This window comes from Zootoca vivipara, chromosome 4 (genome assembly GCF_965207765.1).
Source record: "Zootoca vivipara chromosome 4, rZooViv2.hap1.1, whole genome shotgun sequence".
NCBI lineage: Eukaryota > Metazoa > Chordata > Lepidosauria > Squamata > Lacertidae > Zootoca > Zootoca vivipara.
Window position 1 is genome coordinate 84030460 of NC_142587.1, and position 25384 is coordinate 84055843.

The window sequence follows — 25384 nt, forward strand, 5'->3', positions numbered from 1 at the left end:
GCACAAAAGGAAGTCTGGATGAAGATCTGTGTAAAGAGCTATGGTGATTTATTAAGTTAGTGAGTAGTATGGATTATTTTATACCAATGGTCAGGATTATGGTGGAAAACAACATTTATCAATATGCCATTTATCACTTCACTTGTAAGTCATAGACCTCCCAGGCCAGTGCTCACACACCAAAGTTTTGACTTATCAAATGTACATTCAGTTTATGATAAAAAGAAACAGAATTGAACAAACAGGAAGCCCACTGTGTGTATGTTTGTTTTCCCAGAAGAAAGCATCTGATTTTAATGGGATTTACTCCTTCCAGTTCTGTATGTACTTACATGGAAATTTTTCACAAACAGCACAGAGGGACTTATGCCAGAGCAGTAGTCTTCAAGCTTTTCAGACCCAGGACTCACGTTTAGTCCACTGGGGACCCAGTTACTGGTTGTTGTTGTTTTTATTAAAAAAACCACAAATATTTGCATGGTGATAGTCCTGCTATTGTGACCCACTTGAGGTCAGGCAGAGATCCAGAAGTGGATTTCCAACCAGCCATTTGAAGGCCAATGTTACATAGCAATCATATATATGGTTGGTCTACCAATTAATTATCGAAGAGAATTAATTAATGTAACAAAGGTTAAAATAGAAAGCAAGCAAGTGGACCCACATTTGCTTCGATTCATGCACACTTCTGGCTTGTGACCCAAAAGTTGGCAATAGGAAATGTAGTCAGTAGACAAGAGAGAGGAAGTGGTATAGAATAAGTGGTTACCAGAGAAATCCCAAAACCAAGCATCTTCCTTTTAAGGTCTACTCATATGTGCATCAAATTGATGCTTTTGAATTATGGTGCTGGAGGAGACTCTTGAGAGTCCCATGGACTGCAAGAAGATCAAACCTATCCATTCTTAAGGAAATCAGCCCTGAGTGCTCACTGGAAGGACAGATCCTGAAGCTGAGGCTCTACTACTTTGGCCACCTCATGAGAAGAAAAGACTCCCTGGAAAAGACCCTGATGTTGGGAAAGATGGAGGGCACAAGGAAAAGGGACGACAGAGGACGAGATGGTTGGATAGTGTTCTCGAAGCCACCAACATGAGTCTGACCAAACTGTGGGAGGCAGTGGAAGACAGGAGTGCCTGGCATGCTCTGGTCCATGGGGTCACGAAGAGTCGGACACGACTGAATGACTAAACAACAACATATGTGCAGAGCAATGTGGAAGCAACTGAGGAAATGGAGTTCACCTGTTCCCTTCAGTGAGCTGAAAAACTGCAAGTCTCCTGCTTCTATGTTACATTATTTCTCTTTGGAGGAAGTGATTTGCAGAAACAATTGTTGGTTTGATCATCAGAAGCAAATACAACTTCTTGGAACACACTGACCTGAGTCATGGGGAGCTGATGTGAGCCAAGTGGGACATTTATATTCTCTGAGATTCTTGTCCGTTATTTGTGAATTATTCATCTCACCTATCTATAGAGACAAGATTCACGGTATGCTTAGCATTCCCATAGCTACACCTATTCCTTGCTTGTTTTTCCGGAAAATGTTGCAAGTGCAGTTTGAAAGCAATATCTTTGGCCCAACAGAAGCTTGAGTGGGTTTGGGGGGGCATGTGCCAATGAAACAATAATGTTAAATCCTGCAGATGACAACTCAGGTTCATAATTTAATCACACAAATGCATTTGTGACTTTGAGTAGTGGCACATTACGGGAATGTTTCTTTCATTGACACTCAAGTAAAATGGGTGAAGAAAAAGGTTTGTGTTTTTTTTCTCTCTCTCCCCCTGCCCTTTTCTGTTCTGGTGAACAGAATGCCATGAGTTTATATTGCTGAAAGAATCATAAATCATGAAACACAAAACATAGGAAGCAGGGATGCACGTTGGCAATAGAAGTGAAAACCTATTACATTGCTTGTGCTTATTTCTGATGACTTGCCCTTGATCAGAACAATGGTGCAGCAAATGAAGTATTGTGCCTTTGGAAGTAACAAATGCTAGATACGTGTGAGATGGTGATGACTGGCTTCTGCACTTGGTACCTTCCCTAGAGTCTATGACCACAGAAAATAAGGCTGGATTTTACAGGAACTGGAAGAATTTTTATTCCTTAATTACTGAGCCGTACTATCCAGATAAGCACCATTCACATTTTGTACTTTAAGCAGCAAGAACAGAGCATCCAAATACCTTTCAACGAATAGCTAAGAATAAAATGTGTAGAAAGAAAAGTGAGTGAGGAAAATACAATAAAACCATGGACAGGCAAAGCTTCCCAAGACTTTGGGTATCTTGGCTTATAAAGAGGCAACATGGAAAAGAATGTGTGGCAAAGGATACTAGACATAACTCAGCGGCAAAGAAAGAAGTTCCTTGAAATAAGCAGTATTTAGAACTTCGACCACATCTGACATGCTATCAAATACAAAGAAATTATAGCTTGGTTCCCGAGTTGCCCTTCTGCACTACAGCAGAGAGCTGTTCACAGGAACTTAAATCCAAGCCACGTCTGCAAACCAACAGGGGCTAATCCTTTCAGGATATTGATTTGAAGACTAAGGGGATTTTAGCTTTAGTTAACATCTATTTCCAAGATAGGATGGAAAATAAAAATGGGGGGAAATGTTCTCTTTTGTTTTACACATCCGGCCTACTTGTGGAAATGAAATCTCAGTAGACTTGCAACTATGTAGTTGTAGACTTTAATTTGCACTCTTCCCTTGCTGGGAGCAGCAGGGATCTGCAGCTTATAAAAAATTAGAGGATAGGCTATCGCTCTGCAGTAGAGAATATGCACTGCATCCAGGAGGGTCCCAGGTTCAATCTCCAGCATATCCAGTTAAAAGGATGTTAGCTGCCCGGGGAAAGATCTCAGACAAAAACTCCAGAGACCTACTGCTAGTCAGAATAGAAAGTATCGGAAATAAATGAGTATAAGGTAGTTGTTGAGGTTGCTGCCCGACTGGGGTAAAGGCAAGAAGACAGGTGTCAGGGACTGGCTGGGTGAAGAGGACTGGAGGGAGACACTAGCTGAGGATACTCCAAGGGAAACCCCAGAAGAGGAAGGCTCAGAGCCAGGGGGGATTGGTGGTGGAACTCTGAGGAGCAGTCAGAGGGAGAAGATTGGGAGGAGGTGCTTAATGCTGAAGGAGCAACAGGGTTTAGTGAGCAGGGAGAGCCGGTGGCCAGGAGCAGTTCAGAATCCGAGGCTGAAGCAGAGGAGGGAGGTGAAGAGCTTGATGAAGAATCATAGGCATCTTCCTCTCCTACTGTGATTAGCTCCCCTCCCTGCTGGTCCCCAAGAACGCTCAAGATAATGAGGGCAACAGAACAGTGAGCAGAGGTGAGCAGGAGTATTTTGAGACTGCTTGGGCAACACCCAGGGATGGAGACTTAGAGCAGTGCAGAGGAAGGAGAGCAAGACCTCTTAGGAGCAAGACCTGCTAGGAAGTGTTGCTGAGTTGTATGCAGCAACTCTTAGTGTTGATATAAGAAAAAGCAACATCGTATAGAACTGAACAACAACGTGACTTTGACTCATAAACATATTATCCCTTGAGCACAGGCAGGCACAAATAGCACACTTCTTCCCTCAGAAATCCAACCTGACAGACGGAATTACAAATGGAAGCAGAAAAGAAACTCGTTTTACTGCTATTGCAAGGTTCTTCCACCCCAAAAAACTCTGCCTGATTGGGGGGGGGGGGGTAGCCAGTTCTTTGAAATACCCTAACACACTTTTTCAGGTGTTTATTTTTGGCCTGCAGCAAGGATACCACTGCAAAGTGATTGTCTGACCTTGGACTCTTAAGCTTTCTACCTTCATTTCTGTTTCTTTGTACCTCTGAATTATCATGCTTGTGAAAAAACAATTGTTGCAAAAAGCAAAATGAAAACGGAAGACCTCATAGCAATCAGCAGAGTCCATCTTTCTCAAAAGCACAGGCATTATGTCATATGGGAATCTGCATGCATCAGTTTAACATAATGACTCTGAAGAATCTGCATTTGTTTATTTGCATTGCTGGGTAATGAAACTTCAATGGCGCGATCTTCAGGTTGGATTCAGACTTAGTCATGCTTTATTAAAATGAATAAGTCCCGCTGGGGCCTACTCTGAGCATGACTAGACTGGATCCAACCAATCAATGGGCTTGGTTACCATGCCATAGACTGAAAATCCAGAATGCAGCAGCTAGACTGGTGACTGGGAGTGGCCGCCGAGACCACATAACACCGGTCTTGAAAGACCTACATTGGCTCCCAGTACGTTTCCGAGCACAATTCAAAGTGTTGGTGCTGACCTTTAAAGCCCTAAATGGCCTCGGTCAAGTATACCTGAAGGAGCGTCTCCACCTCCATCATTCTGCCCGGACACTGAGGTCCAGCACCGAGGGCCTTCTGGCGGTTCCCTCATTGCGAGAAGCCAAGTTGCAGGGAACTAGACAGAGGGCCTTCTCGGTAGTGGCGCCTACCCTGTGGAACGCCCTCCCATCAGATGTCAAAGAGAAAACAACTACCAGACTTTTAGAAGACATCTGAAGGCAGCCCTGTTTAGGGAGGCTTTTAATGTTTAATAGATCACTGTGTCTTATTTTTCTGTTGGAAGCTGCCCAGAGTGTCTGGGGAAATCCAGCCAGATGGGCAGGGTATAAATAATAAATTATTATTATATGAATGAACTAAAGAGTGGAGAACAGCTTGGAAGAATGGGCTGGCACATACCTTTCGAGGGCCATTGCTCTTCAGTTCAAACACATCCATTGAATAGTTGACTCGGCGGCCATAGTGGTCAAACTGAACATTTCCCGTAAGTCCTTGTATTCGAACCTTGAGACAGGAAATAAATCAAGGCATGGATAGTTAGTAAAAAGCATGGATGGTTGCAGTGCCTTTATGTGTGCGATAGGACACTCTGTTGAGTGACCTCACTGCAACATTGCGCACCAGCTGCAGCTTCTGGGTCAACCTCAAAGGAAACGTCACATACAGGACACTACAGAATCCAGTGTAGAGGCTTCCAGTTCATGGGCCACAGTGGCCAGGCTTCCCTGGTCCAGGAATGAGCATCATTGGCATGTGCCCCCTTGGAGATTTCCCAGGAGGGAATGTGGCCCTTGGGAGGAGAAAGGCTCTCCAGTTCTGCAATAGGGAAGAACTTGAAATAGGGTTCATGTTTCTGCCTGCCGCCTTGTGCTTAAGCACCACATCTATCACATCACTTAGGAATTCTTTAAACTCCTGAGACTCCCCCTGCTTCCCCCACTTTAAATAAAGACAAATATTGTAAATGTGTACCTTTCAAGCAGCAATCTTCCTTTGTCCTGCATTTTCATTGATACCCAAATTGCAATAAATTCTCACCACGCGCGCATAGGCAGAGAGCTGCCTGCAGCGACTTCTTTTCAGTGTCTCTACAGTATGCTCATTTGCGTTTGCAAATAGTTTTAAAATTCACTGTAGGCTCCCTTGCCCTCTCTCGCTCCTTCCTCTAATCCAGAGGAGGGGAACCTTAGGCCCAGGGAACAAATGTGGCTATCTGGTCCTCAGGAATCTCCCCAGGTCACTTCTCTCTCCAGCCATGCTCCACATCACCAAGTGGTTTTGCCTGTCTGGCATGTGTCGTTGATCTGCAGTAATACCTCTTCTCTGCCTGGATGCACAGATGTGTTTTGTATGTGTGCAAACCTGGAATGTTGCCTCTTGCACAAAGGTAAGAGCAGCATCTGCCTATACCTGCCACAGGTGTGTGGTCCCAGAAATGTTACCTGTGAGGAAATGTATCCCCCAGGATGCAAAGGGTTTCTTTCCTCTGCTCTACTGCAACTGCCCCTCCAGGATAAGAGAGATTTGAACATTTCAAGCCTCTTTTTTCATCAGGAACGCAGAGTCCTGACATCAGGGGGGAATATTTCCTTTTAAATGAAATAAGGAAAGTGAATGATACCTTTCTTTTTGCGAGTTACACTGGGCCAACAAGCCCAAATACCTTTTGAGGTGACAGAAATGTGTTTGGCATGCAGTAGTACCACAAAAAGTTCAAACAGCTCTTAAGAGATTTTTTTAAATAACAAAATCATTTTGTTTTATCAGTGTGATGCAAAATGCATGGTTAAAATCATTGGTTCAAATTCTTTCAGTAAAAACATTTGAAAAGGAAATTTAAGCAGGCTTTCGGTTCTGCCGAAACATTTAAAACCCTGAGCCAGTTACAGTAGCTTAGAGCTGCTCACCCGAAATAAACAAAAAACAAACAGTCACAATTATACAACAACTGCTAGTCACTTTATGAGTTTATGTTTTCCAATACCCATACAATGACATCAAAAAAAGCAACTGGGTTTAAGCCTTTGCAAGAACCACACCTGTTTCAACGTTCTCTCCATGTCAATCCCTTGGCTCCACGGTGCAGCTGGGTTTGCAAGACAATCCCCTGCATTCCCCCTCCTAGAAATGTCAATTTTCTGCCTTCGAAGGTTACGGAATGTCTCAGCCATCACAAGCACTCCATCGTAGGTTAGAGCAGAGGTATACTAAGAAAATGTAGAGATTGGGCATCAGTCTTAACAGTTTTGTTTTGTAAGGAAACTGATTCAACATTAAGAATCTAAAGGTAAAGGGACCCCTGACCGGTCGTGACCAACTCTGGGGTTGCGGCGCTCATCTCGCGTTATTGGCCGAGGGAGCCGGCGTACAGCTTCCGAGTCATGTGGCCAGCATGACAAAGCCGCTTCTGGCGAACCAGAGAAGCACACGGAAACGCCGTTTACCTTCCCGCTGTAGTGGCACCTATTTATCTACTTGCACTTTGACGTGCTTTCGAACTGCTAGGTTGGCAGGAGCTGGGACTGAGCAATAGGAGCTCATCCCATCGCAGGGATTCAAACCGCCGACCTTCTGATTGGCAAGCCCTAGGCTCTGTGGTTTAACCCACAGTGCCACCTGCGTCCCGGACACTAAGAATATATGTATGAACAATTTTCTCTCTCTCTCTAATGGAGGCTGAAGCTGAGTAGAATGGTTTTGTGGACCAGAGTTTGTGCCCCAAAGCAACTCTTATTCTTGAATGACTTCATTTTAAATAGCAATAGTTGCTGTTGTTGCTAATAATAACTGGGGCACCTTTTTAATAGAGCAAAAGGTTTTTAATTTACTGCTTGAACGGAAACTAAACCAAAGGGAGTCAATCTGGTGGCTTCCACATGCTGCTGAAGGACTACAACTCCCATCAGCCCGAGCCAGCATGACTGATGGACAGGGACGATAGGAATGGCAAGCCAACAAAAACTAGAGGGCACCACATTGGCTATCCCTGAACTAAACACACTGAACCCTGCAAAGATCAACCCAAATTATTTTAACACCCACGCCAGGAGATGGATAGCATTGACAGTTGCTGCAGTGATAATTATTTTTTTAATGTGTGGCAAGTATGCATAGTTTAAGTTAACCTATTTGAGCAGTCATTTTAGGATATGTTGCAGACAAGTACCTTAGGAGGGGTCTCTGACCCTGGGTATTCCCTCTGGTCCAGTTTCTTCCACCGTTGCATGAGTTTGGCAACCATAGGCGTATTAAAATCCACCAGCTGAAACCCTGTGACATTGGCCCCTCCATGCATAAATCTGTCCAAAGAAATATCCTTGAATCCCTGCAAAGATCAATCAACACAACACAAGTTGAAAATTCCCCACACACTTTCAGTGACCATACATAAACAGCCATAATGTAAATCACATGAACAAGGACTTAAATTAGAATCATAGAATTGGTTGTGACCCCAAATGTCAATGTCCAATCCCTGCAAATGCAGGAAACTTACTACTATAGCATCCCTGATATGCGGCCATCCAGTCTTCACTTAAAACATCCAATGAAGACGTGTCTCTCACCTTCTGAAGCAGTTTGTTCCACTGCTGAATGGTTCATGGTGTCATTAAGTTCTTCCATATGCTTATTATTAATCATTTTTCTTATTGTTTGAAACTACAGCTCTGGGTCCATCAGCTTGTGCCATGTGACAGCCTTTCAAATATTTGAAGGTGGCTACCCTATAAACTCTTAATTCTCTCTTCTCTCTGCTCCTTGGGCCTTTCCACACAGGACATGCACCCCAGGCCCTTCACCATCTTTGTTGCCCTACTCTAGTCAGTTCTAGTTTGTCAGCATCCTTCTTGAACTGCAGTATCCAAAAGTGCTTCAAATAAAGCCTGGACAAAGCAAAATACAGGTGAAATTCTGAAAATCAGAATATCGTTGAAAAGGGCATTTAATTCAGTAATGCAACGTAAAAGGTGAAACCAATATATGAGATAGATGCATGACATGCAAAGCAAGATAAGTCAAGCCTTTATTTGTTGTAATTGCAATTATTTGTCGTTAGGGGGGTCAATTATAAATGGAATGTAATTAATGAAATGTAATAGCAATGTTTATTTTTGTATTATTGTAACTATTTGTTTTATTGCTGTGAAATTTCCAAAAGAAAGCATTTGTAAAAATTAAAATAAAAAAATAATAAGTTGCATTACTGAAATAAATGCACTTTTCGACGATATTCTAATTTTTCGAGTTTCACCTGTACACTAGCATTACTTCTTTTGATCTGGATATCATATTTCTCTTGATGAGAGTTGCATTATTAGCCTTTATAGTGACTGGATCATATTTAGTTATTTGTCAGCTAAACCCCCTAGGCCTAGATCCTTTTCACATGACCTGCCAGCTAAACCCCAGTACTTGTGATTACAATATACTTTAAACAAAATACAAGTACTTAAGAATGAAATCTATTGCAACAAAAACTAAGTCCTTCAGTACCAGCTACTGTGGCTACACAGTACAGTACACAGTACACAGTACAGCACTACAGATCTCTTCCCCATTCCAGATGATGAGCCAAACATGTTCCAACTAAATGTTCACAGACAATAGCAAGATATTCAGCTCAAAAGACTTACTGGTGCCTGCAGTTAAGAGTAATCCCACCAGGGTGAAATAAATAACAGTGGAAACAATTGCATTTTCCTAGTGAATATTTTTCTGTAGCTGGAGTACTTGGAAGTTTTTGCAGCAGAATCTGGTATTTCTGTATGCAAGTACAGAATGAAGAAATGGCTGTGGTTTGCTGTTATGCCATCTTGTTATGGTTGGAATGCTGTTTTTCTGTTACTTCTTGTCTTTGGACTGAATTCTGTAATCATTATAACTAAGAACAATGGGATTGTGCCGAAGAGGAGGAGGAGGAGGAGGAGGAGGAGGAGGAGGAGGAGGAGGAGGAGGAGGAGGAGGAGGAGGAGGTGGAGGAGTTTGGATTTGATATCCCGCTTTATCACTACTCTAAGGAGTCTCAAAGCAACTAACATTCTCCTTTCCCTTCCTCCCCCACAACAAACACTCTGTGAGGTGAGTGAGGCTGAGAGACTTCAGAGAAGTGTGACTAGCCCAAGGTTACCCAGCAGCTGCATGTGGACGTGAACCCGGTTCACCAGATTACGAGTCTACCAGCCTTACACTACACCACGCAGAGTACATTTATTTATGTACCCATGTCTTTGCTACATTTGCATCCCATCTCTCTTCCGATACATTCAAGGTGATTTACAATTTAAAACAATAGCATACAACCTAAATAGAGATAAACTTGAGCAGAAAAGGGAGTGCAAAGAGAAAGGGGGGAAAAGCAAATTCAGATACCAATTAATATATAATGTTACGTAACTGTTACAATGAGCTAGTCACCTTTGATGCAACCGTGTGTGTGTGTGTGTGTGTGTGTGTGTGTGCGCATGCTAATGGGGACAATTCCAGTAGGTGAGTAGTCATATGGTTTCAACCAAGTCAGTGGAGGAAGCCTTGATGCATCAACTCTCCCTCAGTTGCTTTATCCCAGGAGCAAAACTATCTGTGAGATATTCTGATCCCCAATGAGCCAACCTTATCTCACTCTTTTTGACTGCACAATCTCAATTTAATAAGGCCATGAAGGATTTTGCCACCCAAGCACGGTTAATTCATAAAAAAAATGTTCTTACCAGGTTTGCAAGGATGTAATGATAGTTTTTAACATGCTTTCCAACACTCACAATCTGTAGGAAGAAGGAAAGAAAGAGACCAATGGATACAACATTACTTCAAACAGTGGGTATCGCTTATGACATATAATTTGGGTAACATAATGTTGAGATTGTTTTACCTCTTCATCAACATTACAAAGGTACCTGACAATTTCAGTGCCTAGATGTTGGAAAAGAGCTCAAATAATCCCAAATGTGAATTAAATTTCTGCCACGTTTCTGTGTTTTTCACTCTCTGTTTCACTAGCCACGCGAACGCTACCTTTGGAGGATCAGTTTGCAACTAGTTACAGAAGTGCAGGTTGAAAAAGCTATCAAAGGAGTATAGCAGAAAATGTCCAGGTTTGTCCTAAAGCAAGGTCAACCAAAGTTCCTCAAAATCAGAGCAGACAGATCTACAGAGAAAGTCAAGAGTTCCTTGTAAATGAAGATATGCCAGAGAATTTATTGTACAAGCCATCAACTTCCCTCACTCCACCCAATCAATGAGATGAAACCATCATATCAAAACCACATAAACATGGGCATGTGAATTCAAATCTGGATCATCCATTGAGTTGCCATCAGCCCTGTAGACACTTTTGGTCATTTGTAAAATATTATTTTGCACCTTTCTATTTTATTACACCTTAACTCCTGCTTTAACTATGGTTAATTTTTTTCTGCTGCTCTGTTTTATTCTGCTGTTTTTTGTATCTTACTGGTTTTAAAAACATTGTTTGTTTTTTTGTAAACTGCCACAAGAGTCTTATAAGTCAAAAGGCAAGGTACCGTTCCTTAAACACAGGAATAAATTAATATGGATCCCTCAAAACAAAACAACTCTTTCCTTTAAGTATTGTGAGATGCCACCCACAATCTATGAGTGGTGTGAGATTCCAGTGAGTTTTAGAAGCTCAGGATTCCTGTTTCCTTTTGGAAATAAGGTACAGCGAGACTATGGTGTCTTTAGGATATATTTTATTTACACATATATACAACCTGAGCCATGATAAAGGGGCCCACAGCATTATCACCTCAAGAGGGTCTTGCTTCTCCTGTATCAGCAACTTTGAATTCAAACTGACTTCAGCCATGGCTCTGACACTCTCAGCAGCTTGCTGACTTTTACAGACTGCAACCACTTTCCCCTTTGTCACCTCCCAGCCAATTCTAAAGACTCTCCTTCCAAAACTCTTCTTTGTTTTCCAGACTAACTCAGAGCTAGAGGATGGGCTTCACCAAACTGCCATCTGGCACAGACTTTACCTTCTTAATGGTTTTTCCAAATGGGCCATTACCTTCCCTTTGTCTTTCTTAATGGCTCATCTCCCAGGCAATTACCAGGCTGGCCTGTCTATTCCAGCAGTTGAATCTTTGCTGGATCCAGGCATTAGAATGGGGGGGGGTTGGTGGTTTCCAGGCATTCTGCCTACCCCAGAAAGCTCACCAGTCTGCTATTTTGTAGAGACATATTCAAGTTAAACACCTGTTGAAACATACTGCCTCCCATAACAAATGACAATGTTGCTGAGGTTTCTCCTGTACGACTGTGTGGCATATCCACTGCCTAGATAAAAAGGAAGACTTGCTGTGTTATAAATTTGTAAGGGGCATGGGGGCTTTTCACAAGTAGAAGGTTGAGACTAGAGTGGCAATATTGTGGCAGGAACAGCAACAATATATACATGGAAAGTGATGAGATTTCTATGCAGCACCTGAAGCAAAGATAAACCTTTCACAAAGGCATCCACAAAGTATTTTAAAAGCCTTTGAGGGAGGGAAAAAAAAGATGATTCACTGAGTGCAGGCGAACATTCAGTACCAATGCAGTAGCGTTGAAGTTAGCCTTTGGAGAAAGGCTGCAATACAACAGGTTTTACGGGTTCATTGGAGGAAGCAGCTGGCATTGAGGTGCCTGTTGATAGTTTTCATTCCAAGATAAAAAGCAGAAGCCCTAGCCAGAATACAACTGGCAGTGTATTCATAACTGGAAGACAGTAACTCTCCCTGCCTCCCCACCAAATGCAGAGGCAGGCTAGAGTGTTACGTTTACAAAGAAAGCACCTAGTTATATGGGAAAGGGGAGATACAAAGGACATATCAAAAAGCATTAACAAGTACGCTTTCAGCAAGTTTCCTGTAAAAGTGTGGGTTGCACTGGCTATCAGTGGGCTGATGCACATCTCCAAAGCTCTCCTCAGGTGGGGTGATGCCCTGCTGGGAGATGCTCTGAGGAAGAATGCTTTTGTACATGGTTCCCGATTGATCTTTCCCCTGTGGGTTTATGCAGATGGCTTTTTACAAAATTCTCGTTTACTTAACTGAAATCTCAGCTATCGCTATTTTATCCTAGATATGCTCGCTGACTTTTATATTTGGATACGTGCATGTACGTTTCATTATGGCTTTCTATTCCTATTTTAACGAAGGATTTGTGTTTTTTTTTTTAATAATGTGAACATCAACTACGAGGCCTTTATGTCACCGCTGTTATAACCACTGCTAAGCCTGCAGTTGTTTTAAACATCAACTATAATAATCCTTCTCATTAGGGGGACCCAGGTGGCGCTGTGGTTAAACCACTGAGCCTAGGGCTTGCTGATCAGAAAGTCGGCGGTTCGAATCCCTGTGACGGGGTGAGCTCCCGTTGTTTGGTCCCAGCTCCTGCCAACCTAGCAGTTCGAAAGCACGTCAAAATGCAAGTAGATAAATAGGAACCGCTACAGCGGGAAGGTAAACGGCGTTTCCATGAGCTGCTCTGGTTCGCCAGAAGCGGCTTTGTCATGCTGGCCACATTACCTGGAAGCTATACGCCGGCTCCCTTGGCCAATAATGCGAGATGAGCGCGCAACCCCAGAGTCGGTCATGACTGGACCTAATGGTCAGGGGTCCCTTTACCTTATAATAATCCTTCTCATTAGAGTTCTTTAGGCCAAGTTATAATGTAAGTTTATTGTTCCAGCCAAAGGCTAGAACATACAGCAGTATTTTGGCACCATAAAGGCTAACAAATATTTTGTGATATGAGCTTTTCTAAGCAACAGCCTGCTTCATAGGATTGTCAATCAATCAGAAAAAGCACACACTTGCTTTCTTTAAAGCCAATTACTAGAAAAGCAAGAGGCAAAGATTGTGCCTTCTTCTCTCTCTTTTTTGGACATAGACATATTGCTAAGCTCTGCCTCTGCACTTGCCCAAACCTTGTAAGCATTTGCCACTGTACATGGAAATGATCATATACTAGTATCGAAAGTGCCTCACGTGCATTAATCCTTGCAACATTCTATAAAGGTTGGGTAAGGATTATTTCCCCCATGTTCCAGTGTGTATGTGTGGATAAGGAGGTGGAGGAAGGATGGAGAAAGAGAGAGAGCTTGCTTACTTAAAGCTGCCCAGTGAAGTCACAGCAAAGACAAGATTCTAACTGGGAACTTTCTCATTTGAAGTTCAATCTTTTAACCATTATGCTCAATCAGGGTCAAGGCATAACTAAGCTGAGTTCAGCAATCCTACATTTTTGCTTAAGAACATTAAGGTTGAGTCACCAATGCATCATTCTGGACTCACAGCTGTCCGTGGAGGCGCAGATCAATTCTGTGTCCAGGGAAGCTGTCTATCAGCTCCATCTGGTACGCAAGCTGAGACCCTACCTGCCTGTGGACTGCCTCGCCAGAGTGGTGCATGCTCTGGTTATCTCTCGCTTGGATTACTGCAATGCGCTCTATGTGGGGCTACCTTTGAAGGTGACCCGAAAACAACAACTAATCCAGAATGCGGCAGCTAGACTGGTGACTGGGAGCGGCCGCCAAGACCACATAACCTACATTGGCTCCCAGTACGTTTCTGAGCACAATTCAAAGTGTTGCTTTTGGTGTTGACCTTTAAAGTCCTAAATGGCCTCGGTCCAGTATACCTGAAGGAGCATCTCCACCCCCATTGTTCTGCCCGGACACACACTGAAGTCCAGCGCCGAGGGCCTTCTGGCGGTTCCCTCACTGCGAGAAGCAAAGTTACAGGGAACCAGGCAGAGGGCCTTCTCGGTAGTGGCACCCGCCCTGTGGAACACCCTCCCACCAGAGGTCAGAGAGATAAACAACTACCTGACATTTAGAAAATACCTAAAGGCAGCCCTGTTTAGGGGAATTTTTAATCTGTGATATTTGATGTATTGTAATGTTTGTTGGAAGCCGCCCAGAGTGGCAGGGGAAGCCCAGCCAGATGGGCGGGGTATAAATAATAAATTATTATTATTATTATTATTATTATTATTATTATTATTATTATTACCATGACTAGCAAAGAAAAACAAAACAAAACCAAAAAACCAACGCTGATGTACCACAAAGAATTTAGCAACAAGTTAGAGGGAGGGATTCAACACCATGCTATGAAGAACATCCTTTTTGCAGAAGCACTACAGCCTGGCAGACAGAATGACCCCCCTCTCCTTCTCCCTTGTGCTGTTTGTGCAGTTCTCCTAAACTCCATGCCAAGTTAATTTTTGGGAGGTGCAGGGGTGTGGGGGGAGTGGTAGGGGGAAGCCTTGCTGTGCAAGCAGAAGTCCTTGTGCAAGGCCTCCATAGGTGGCATTCATTAGGTTAATCCCACCCTAAAATGTTTATTATGGCATATGCCAGTAATAAGGAAACTGTATTCGCCCCTGTATCATCCCTCTCTATCTGGCCCTTGTTAATCTTCCCAGGCTATACCCTATCCCTAACCACAGCCCCTCTAGCCAGGCCACATCCCCTACCAGTCCTGCCTTGCACCCTTTGTGTTTTGCCTAGCATGTGGACCTAGAAGGCTGCCCAGAAGGGAATTCCTTTCTACTGAAAAAGATTCCCCATACCTTTGCACGGACCATGGACCACTTAGCTATCTTCTGCCCAACCATCCTCTATGATTCTTTGCTCCCCCACCAAACTCATCGTGTTCTTTGTCTTGGGGCCATTGGCTAAACATTGCAGACAGCAATGGATTGGAGTACTGATGTTGATCTGGGGCCAATAGACTTGGAAGAACTTGCCATTTTAGGGTTTTTTGCAGGACATTTTTGGGAAGACATTGCATTAATCGATCCTCAAGCCCATTATTGTCTGTAACTTCTTTTGTTACAAACAGTCATTCTTCTAGGAAAATACAGCTAAGAGGGATGTTCTTTGTGTGTTTTTCCATTAGGCACATGCATACAACATTACATAAAGAAGTTACCAATCAAATCTGAGTTTTAACAGAAAAGTTTTTTAGATTAACAGGGTTTTTTGCCTCTCTACAATAGAGCACCAAATATTTGTGCAAAGTGGATGGATCTCTTAACATTCATTTCCATTTATACTTTCAATTCAGAATCTGTGGGTTGTTTTCATTATGACTGTGTAACTGGAGACGAAATGAAAGGTCTACTAAGTAATTATTGATAATTATGTGTGTAGATATATTGGGGCAGAAGAGTGGGAGTTAATTAATTTATACCTGCTATCGCATTATCAATGGAGCTGATTAGCAAAGAAGTTAAGTCTATTTTCAAAAATCAGATGGTCATTTCTATGGGAACAGATTCACGCCCAGTTAGGTCCAATTTGGTCCATATAAGCAAGCAAGCAAGCTTTTGAAACGGATCAGGATAAAAGTGATTTTCTGCAAGGGAATTGGAAAATTCAAGGGCAGAGGAGCAGAATTTTGGTAAGGTGGAGCGGTTGAGAAGGCACCTTCTTAAGTGTGGCAAAAGTTTGCACGACAAAATGCAGCAAAACTGCTAAAACATCACACTACGCCAAGAGGTCAGAAGCCTACTTCCCTGACAGGTGGTACACAGATGGACACTGCCAGGTGGGCTGCTGAGAAACATTTTTTAAAAAACCAAAAACACAAACAGCAGCATATTTTGCACTGGAATCAGCATTTGAATGAGTCATTGCAAGTAGTGCTGAGTTGTGATTTCAGTGGAAGGTTTCTTTGTCTCCCTCCAAAGCACCCCCAATCTTTTACTAATCTTTCAGGGGCAGCACCAAAGGTTTTTGTAAGGGGAAGGGCTTATAGAGAACAGCCCCCCCCCCCTCATCAGAAGCAGCCCATCTCCAAGCAGTCATGAAAGCGAAGGGGCGGATGAGGAAAGTCAGGAGACGGAAAGGGAGTGCCAGACCTCTGGCAACATCCAAGAGCCCCTGCTCCACAGGCAGGAAGAGAGGGAGAGGGAAAGAGAGGAGAGGAATCAGGCAGACCGCAGACCCTTCCCCCCTGACACCGGAATTGAGGAGGAGGAGAAAAGGGAGGAGATTCACTGTCCCGAGGCTTTTATGTTGGTCCAAATCGCGGAAGGGGGCAGTGCCGGATTCTGATTCGGAATGAGGAGACATGAAACCAACAGCTCACTACACTGTAAATAATGTGCACTAATAAAGACTTCTGAATGACAAGCATGTGGAAGGTCGTTACTCAGGAGTAGTCACAACAACCCTGACAGTTTTACCCGGAGAAAAGGGAAGGTACCAGCCTATCCTGAGGCAACAGGGTCAAAGAGTGATGAAAAAGCCACTTCAGTACAGCAAGGCAGGCACAATCAGCCTGGTTGCTTCTTGTGGCAACATGACAGGCGGAGCTTCAACTCCACTCTCCATTCAGAATGAGGACAATGCGAGGGTTTTTGTTATGTACTGAGCTGAATCCTAGAACAATAGGATTCAGAAACAGCGGGAGCTACCCAATCCAACTCCAGGTGGAAGTGAATCCGCAACCTGATTGGCCTGCTGGAGCAGCCAATCAGGCGGCTGGCAGAAGTGAATCTGCTACCTGATTGGCCTGTAGGAGCAGCCAATCAGGCTGCAGGCAGAAGTCAATCCACAATATAATTGGCCCACAGGTGTAGCCCTGAAGTAGCCAATCACGCAAGGCCCATTGTGTAAATAATGTATATAAGCAGATGGTTTTGGGAAAAGAGCCATTCTTCTTCTCCTCTTCTCCTTGATGACTATGAGCTGAATAAAGAGCATGAAATTCACTCTCGACTCCGAGTACATTTCACTGGCGACGAAGGTGGGATCCTGCTGAGCTGACCGCCACCACGCACTGCACCGCAGCACCGTCACCTGCTGCACTGCTGCATCGCACCGTGCATCCAGGCTTCAGCTCCAGGACCCAAGGAACCCAGAATGGCAACCGACAGCAGCTTCTCGCCATTCAAACCAGCATCAGGAGACTGGGAAGGGTACGCCGCCCGTTTCAACTTCCTCCTGCAAGCGAAAGAAGTCACCAACGATGCCATGAAGAGGGCGACATTCTTCAGCGTCTGTGGAGAGGAGACGTTTGAAATCGCCCGGGCTCTCCTTGCACCTAGAGATGTCGCTACCGTCTCTTACAAAACAATAATGGAACGGCTGAAGGAGCACTTCTCACCACAGCCCTCGGTGGTAGCTTGCCGAAATGCCTTCTACGCAAAGCGGCAAGCCCCGGGGGAAACCATAACTGGGTTTGTGACCTCCCTCCGCCAAGCCGCCCTGCTTTGCAACTTCTCAGAGTTGGAGAACATGCTTCGTGACCGCCTCGTCGGTGGCCTGAGGGACGAGATGTTGCAACGACGCCTCTACGCCAAAAAAGACCTCACGTTCCAGATTGCTCTGGAGGAAGCCCTGGCAACCGAAGCCGCCGAGAGGTCAACGCAAGAGGCACGACCGGCCCCGCCATCCCAACCGAGGGTCTACCACGAAGACCTCACCGACGAATCCGAATCTGACAGGGAGGAAGTACACCGAGTACAGCGGCGCACTCAAGCAGCACACACACCACAGCAGCCTCGATGAGAAGGAGGGAACTGTGCAAGCTGCGGGGAGAACCACGAGAGGAGGACCTGTCGTTTCCGCAACGCAGAGTGCAGGCAGTGCAGAAAATTGGGACACATCGCCCGGGTGTGTCGGGCTCGACTCACCCGTCGACAAGCATCAGATGACCGACCCAGGAGCCCCAGGTCACACGGCACCATGCACCAAGGCAACTCGACGGAGATCACGGACTACCAGGTATTCCAGTTGCCCCATCCCAGCACAGAGAAAATTTATATAGAGGTACAGATAGAGGGAGCCCCATGCCGCATGGAGCTGGACACGGGTTCAACTCTATCCATAATCTCGGCCCGAACATTAAGGGAACTGTGCCCTAATGGGGGTCCCAAACTAAGGCCGGCCCCATTCACCCTCCGGGACTTCCAGAAACGTAAGGTCCCTACAATGGGGGTGGGGACCTTCAGGGTGCAATATCGAGGGCGAAAGCAACAATTGGACTTGCTGGTAGTTAAGGGCCCCTACGTTAGCTTACTGGGACTGGCATGGTTTGGACCTCTGGGGCTAGCCGTTACCGGGGTGAACCGCACTAGCTTACAAGTGGACGTGGACGCCATATGCAAAGAGTTTCCAGGGGTTTTCGATGGGGCATTGGGACGATATACAGGACCCCCCATTGCCCTACAGCTAGACCCCGCGGTACGACCCATCAGGCACAAGGCCCGCCGGGTCCCGTTCGCCCTGAAACCCCGCATAGACGAGGAATTGGACCGACTCGTGGAGCAAGGAGTGCTGGAGCCGGTGCCCAACGCCCCCTGGGAAACTCCAATTGTCACACCCGTCAAGCCTAACGGTTCGGTCCGCATCTGTGCAGACTACAAATGCACCATAAACAAGGCTCTCACGGCCCATGCATACCCAGTGCCAGTGGTCAGCCATGTCCTCGCCACCCTGGCTGGGTCAAAAATCTTTGGCAAACTGGACTTGGCCCAAGCGTATCAACAGTTGCCTGTGGACGAAGCCACAGCAGAGGCTCAGACGATTGTGACGCACAGAGGGGCATTCAGAGTAAAGCGGCTGCAATTTGGCGTTAGCGTGGCACCAGGCATATTCCAGAATCTAATGGACTCTCTCCTTAAAGGGATTCCTGGCGTCACCCCCTTCTTCGATGATGTACTGATCGCCGGGCCCACACCAGAGGAATTTGAGGACCGCCTCCGCTCCGTCCTGCACCGTTTCCAGACGGCGGGCCTCAAGGTGAAGCGGGAAAAGTGTTTACTGGGAGTGCCGCAGGTGGACTTTCTGGGATTTAAGGTGGACGCAGAAGGGGTCCATCCAACCGGTGACAAGGTACGGGCCATTTGTGAGGCCCCAGCGCCCAAGAGCAAGCCCGAACTTCAGTCATTCTTGGGACTATTGAACTTTTACCATGCCTTTCTTCCGCATAAGGCAGCGGTAGCGGAGCCCCTACACAGACTCCTAGATAAAAGGGCCCCTTGGGTGTGGGGCCAGCGACAAAGGGCCGCATTCCAGGCAGTCAAGGACTTGCTCGTCTCGAACTCGGTCTTGGCACACTTCGACGAGAGGCTGCCAGTGGTGCTGGCATGCGACGCCTCTCCCTATGGCATCGGCGCTGTCCTGGGACACCAACTCCCGGATGGAAGAGAGGTGCCGGTGGCATACTTCTCCCAGACGCTTGCTGCAGCCGAACGAAACTACTCACAGATTGACAAGGAGGGTCTGGCAATCGTGAAGGGCGTAAAAAAATTCCATGATTTCTTGTACGGGCGGCCCTTTACCATAGTGACTGACCACAAGCCGTTGCTTGGCCTGTTTGCCCCCGAGAAGCAGACCCCCCAAGTGTTGTCTCCACGTGTCCTCAGGTGGTCAATTTTCCTTGCCGGCTACCAGTATGCACTAATCCACCGCCCTGGGAAGGCGATGGGCCACGCAGATGCCCTCAGCAGGCTACCACTACCAGAAACAGGCCCCGACCCAGCGCCTGCGCAAGAGGTTATGACCCTGGAGCTGCTTCCCGACCGACCCATTCAGGCACAAGAAGTTGCGCACCATTCCACAAAAGATAGGGTCATCTCCCGGGTCCTGGACTGGGTGTGGCGAGGATGGCCCAGCAGCAGCCCCGGGCCAGAATTCGCTGGCTACACAAACCGCAAACATGAACTGTCGGCCCACAAGGGGTGCCTGTTATGGGGAAGCAGGGTTGTTGTTCCCCAGCCCCTCCGCAAAAGGGTCCTCACAGCCCTACACGAGACACACCCAGGGGTAGTGAGGATGAAGGCCCTTGCCAGGAGTTATGTGTGGTGGCCGGGGATTGACAGAGAGATAGAGGCCTGGGTCCAACACTGCCAGACCTGCCAAGAATCCCGCCCGGATCCCCCAAGGGCCCCAGTCCAGCCCTGGGAGTCCGCCCGACATCCATGGTCACGCTTGCACGTGGACTTCGCTGGCCCCTTCCAGGGAAAAACATTCTTCATAGTGGTGGATTCCTACACCAAATGGCTGGAGGTCGCACTGGTACCGTCCACTTCTACGGCGGCAGCCATCCGGGTACTACGTAAGCTTTTTGCAACCCACGGGCTCCCTGACACCCTCGTCTCGGACAATGGAACCGCATTCACGTCAGAGGAGTTCCAGACCTTCACAGCGCAGAACGCCATCCGCCACATCCGCTCAGCACCATTCCACCCTGCCACCAATGGCCAAGCGGAGCGCATGGTGCGGACCACCAAGGACAGCCTCCGCCGCATGACACAAGGGGACTGGGAATACCGCCTTGCCGCATTTCTTCTAGCACAGCACAGCACCCCAAGCACAACGACGGGCCGGAGCCCAGCTGAACTACTAATGGGCCGGCGCCTTGCAACTAGACTGGACCGACTTCACCCCGACAGAGCTCAGGATGAGGTAGTGGTGGGGAAAGGCAGGAACCCCCGGACATTTGTGGCCCAGGACGCAGTGTACGCAAAGAATTTTGGGGCAGGCCCAGCATGGGTACCCGCCACAGTCACCAAGGTGACCGGTCCCGTGTCGTACGAGGTACTAACGGAAGGGGGGCAATGTTGGCGCCGCCACTGCGACCAGCTACGGCGACGATTCCCAGGAGGAACCCGGGAGGAGAGCGGGACAGAGGGGTCCCAAGGGGACAGCAGGGCAGTGAGGCCTGTAGAGCGAGAGGGGTGGGCAGGGGAAGCAGAAGCAGTAGGCACAGAGGGGCGCCCCGAGGCTGGAAGGACACCGGAACCAGAGCCACAACCTAGTGGTTCAGTGGCGCCAGACCAGACAGCCCCGGCACAGCCAGCAGCCTCGGAACACGAGCCAGAACCAGAACCCCTGACCAAGGAACACCCCAGGCCACAACGCACACGGAGGCGGCCAGCAGACCTTGGGGACTACGAATGCAACTTCCCGGGCAGGACTGGAACTTAGAGGGGAGGGGTGTTATGTACTGAGCTGAATCCTAGAACAATAGGATTCAGAAACAGCGGGAGCTACCCAATCCAACTCCAGGTGGAAGTGAATCCGCAACCTGATTGGCCTGCTGGAGCAGCCAATCAGGCGGCTGGCAGAAGTGAATCTGCTACCTGATTGGCCTGTAGGAGCAGCCAATCAGGCTGCAGGCAGAAGTCAATCCACAATATAATTGGCCCACAGGTGTAGCCCTGAAGTAGCCAATCACGCAAGGCCCATTGTGTAAATAATGTATATAAGCAGATGGTTTTGGGAAAAGAGCCATTCTTCTTCTCCTCTTCTCCTTGATGACTATGAGCTGAATAAAGAGCATGAAATTCACTCTCGACTCCGAGTACATTTCAGTTTTGTTTGCTGCAAGTGACATTGTCATGTAACCACATCTGATTCCCTACGTGGGATTGTGATTTCATCCCGCTGGTCACTGGATTCCTCATGGGCTTGGTGTTAGGCAGCCAGAAAGAATAATATGCAGTCGCAGAAAGGGGTGCTCCTGAAGCAGCAGCTCAACCAGGTAGCAAGGAAGATGAGCAAAGGTGTGTACGCTGGGGAACATATTGGACTCTCAAAAAAACCCTGTTCTTCAGGCAGGTTTGCTGGCAAAATATCCATTGCAGGAGTGACTGTAACATTTCAAATACCCTATTCTATGTCACGTGTATAACCGTATGGTTAAGTTAGTTGCAATATATCCCATTGGCATTCATAGTTCTTGCATAACATGGCCCGAATTCCTGTTTGTAAGAGCCCAAATAAGACAATTTATTGATGAGCTCAGTATATTTATGGCTATTGCCTTTGGAGGAGAAAATGGAGTCCAAGGAAATGATGTTGATGTTATTCAAAATAAACACACACATTTTTTCACCATCATCAAAAAGCCTGCAAGCACGGCACTCTTCCGTCAAGCAAATCTTTACCATTTAATTCACAAAAGTTCATGTAGCTTCCTTTGTAAGAAAAGTGATACAGAACTGTCAAACAGAGAAAGTATTACCATAGTACATAAGAGTTTACTGTGCAAAGGAAGGAAGCCGTTTATATTATACCCCTGCACTACAGCAGAATATTCCATACCCTTAATAGGTCAGCCCTTTGTATCCAATCTATCCAGTGCTATACAAAGCAGTAGGGCAAACTGGAATCATGCCAGAAGTACAGGAAGGAAAAAGTGAGGAAACAAACCTTATTGGCTGCTGAAAATTCCTGCCTACCAGCCACGAAGGCTATGTTTTCCCTCCACTGTTGGAAGGAATAGGCTTCTTAAAACCAGTTGCTGGGAATCACAAGTGGGGAGGGTGCTCAGGTTCTGCTTGTGGGCTTCCCATGGGCATCTAGCTGGCCACTGCGAGAACAGGATTCTGGACTAGATGGGCCATTAACCTGATCCATCAGGCACAACTTAGGTTGTTTTCTAAGCCCTAAAGAAGGAATGTGATCCTCCACCTACAAGCCAGTGTCTGATGTGAAAGGAAACTAGATGCTAGCAGAAGATATCTGAAACATCTCAAAAAATTATGACCGGGAAAGGGAGATATATAAACGTAATAAACAAGATTTTTTTTTCTGCAAACAATTACCGTAAAATGCACTTTCAAGACTTCTTACTAAACGCAAACCTTGCCACTATTTTGAGGCACCTGCCATAGAAATCTGACTTCTAACTCCATTAAAGTCAATGACAAAAACTCGTATTGATTTCAAGCATGATGGATTATGCGTCAATCCTTCTTGGTGGGTGAAGACTATCAATTGTGTTGAAGGAACAGGTTCCATTCACAGTTCAAGAAGCCCAATTATAAAGATTAAACTCAGGGGTGCAAATTGTACAAATAGTGCAATATTAATTTCTTGGAAATCAATACTAGATGTGCACACATCTCTTTTAGCACGGGAATCCTGCCTGCAAGCTGAGGGATGATACAAGGATTCCAGGGGGACATTTATATCCATAGCGCAATGCTCACTTCATGAGTCCCATCCCACTGAACTGGGCGAATGCATTTATTAGTGTATTTTACTATTTCTGTTGGAAGCCGCCCAGAGTGGCTGGGGAAACCCAGCCAGATGGGCGGGGTATAAATATTATTATTCTTATTCTTATTATTCTTATTATTCTTATTATTATTATTATTATTATGCAGGATTGGACTGTAGATCACTTGTTATCACATGACACTAGGATTTGGGTCACAGTAGTCACATTAAGATTCAACACTACACCATAATTTGCTTTCACCATGGGTTGTTGAAGAAGCTAGGATCCCAGTTGCAGACAAGTGATTGCAAATGATTGCAGCTAAGGAAGGGGAAGGTTCCAGGGCAAAGCACAATCCTAAAGCTCCTCTTTGTTAGCTCTCTCCTCCCCAATCCTACTGAACCAAAGTCCTTACTGCTGTGGGCATTCCTTCAATAAGGATTAAAGTCAGGATACTGGGTTTTACTGAAACACACAGATTTATTTGTTGGTCCCAAACGAACCATAGCTAGTTGGCTGGGGTGTGTTCTAAGCCAAACAAACCATGGTTTAGCACGATGTCCAAACCCAGCCAGTGTATATATAAAAAGCCATATAGTCATCAGTCAATCGATCTATGAGTTTATACTCAGGTATTCAAAAGCTTTGCAGATTTACCCTTCATACTATGGTGAAAATGAGGCACTGGACTGTTTAAATCAACAGCTGCAGTGGAAAACATTTGTTCTCTTTTTTTATAAAAAGATCATTTTCATTCTCTTTTAGAATGATAATGAGATTTGATTCTAAGGTATAATGTGCTTCAAAATACATTCAGAGCCCTGCAACAACAAACAAGTGTGCAAAATTTGTTTCCATGGTGGTACCATTGTTGTCTCTGCAATGGTTGTAGAAACACCTAAATTTCGAAATTTGCCACATCACTTCCCTCCAATTTCTTCATCTCTATAGCTGTCTTCAAAGGGGTCAGAAAGCCTTTTTGCACAGCTTCAGAATCACAGCACGTCTGTTTCTTATGCAGGAAACTGCGTTAAATACCTCAAGCATGCCCCGTGAACAAATATAAAAACAGCAGCATAACAAAATAGCCTGCAGCACCACTAGGTGGCATTGCTTCACCAGCGCTGCTGCAAAGAATACTTTGACGAAACCAAGGTTCACGTACCCATTTGTTTTCAGCTCTGACAGAATTTTCAATCAAGGAGGATTAGATACATATGATTTATGACCTTGTGAATTATTCTAAGGTTATCTGAATGCAGCTTAGTCTGGATTGCGAGTCTGGTTCACATCTACATATACTTGCTTTCTCTAGACTTGATTTCCATAGAGTTTATGAACTGGCAACCGAATGTGTGGACTGACTCAACAAAAGGAGCACTGCATTTGAGGTGATGCAGGCAGGGAGGAGATGCGAAAGCTCCTAATTGTGATACTGGTGCTGTGGCTTTCTAGCTTGTTGATAAATGATGTGGAGTTCGTTGGGAACAGTGAGGCGCCCAAGGGTGATGATGACACGGAATTATTTAGGGTGGGAACAGCCAAAAAAGGACAGTGCAGAGCTCTCCTTACAAGGACATTTCTAAACTCAGGGATGGTTATTAAAATGGCAAGTGCAGTTCAACATAAGCAAATTTCAAGCGATGAGCATCTATACCTGTTGGTCAGCACACAGGTGTATACTGATCTGCTCAGAAGACCAGGGCAACTAATGTAGATTTGAAGGGAGGCTATATTTCAGCAAGTGTTTTATTGCTCCTCAGTGAGGATGACAAAGGTGGTTCCAGCTTTCATCTTCAGACTAGAACTGGCTTCAGGGCAGGGATTGTCCTGAATGGTTCAGCCAGCTCAGCGTAATGATGGGGAATATTCCCACCTTGCTCACCAGCTCCAAGAGAAAGAGAGAGAGAGGACGGTTAGGGGAGGCTGCTTTGGAGGTGAGTGGCCATGATACTTTGGCTAAGCATTTCCAAAACAAGCCTCAGCCTCTCACTGCATTTCCAGAGAAGGTTGGGGAAGGCTGTTTTGGTGCAGGATGGTTGAAGCACCCCGAGATAAACAAACATAGGACTGCACCCCCAAG

At 45.7% G+C, this 25384-nt stretch overlaps 1 protein-coding gene across 5 annotated transcripts in view; it reads right to left on the reverse strand.

Annotated features, from left to right (window-relative positions):
* GRIA4 (glutamate ionotropic receptor AMPA type subunit 4) overlaps positions 1 to 25384 on the reverse strand; it is a 230668-nt gene that overhangs the window by 49321 nt on the left and 155963 nt on the right. For all 5 annotated transcript variants that reach the window (XR_015949708.1, XM_060273856.2, XM_060273855.2 and 2 more), the window contains 4 exons: positions 10039 to 10092; positions 7497 to 7655; positions 6370 to 6537; positions 4730 to 4834 (listed from right to left, as the gene is read on the reverse strand). Coding sequence is in view for 4 of the 5 variants with exons in the window: in XM_060273856.2 (XP_060129839.2) it covers positions 4730 to 4834; positions 6370 to 6537; positions 7497 to 7655; positions 10039 to 10092 (486 nt within the window). In the remaining variant the exon portion in view is untranslated. The remainder of the gene's footprint in view (positions 1 to 4729; positions 4835 to 6369; positions 6538 to 7496; positions 7656 to 10038; positions 10093 to 25384) is intronic.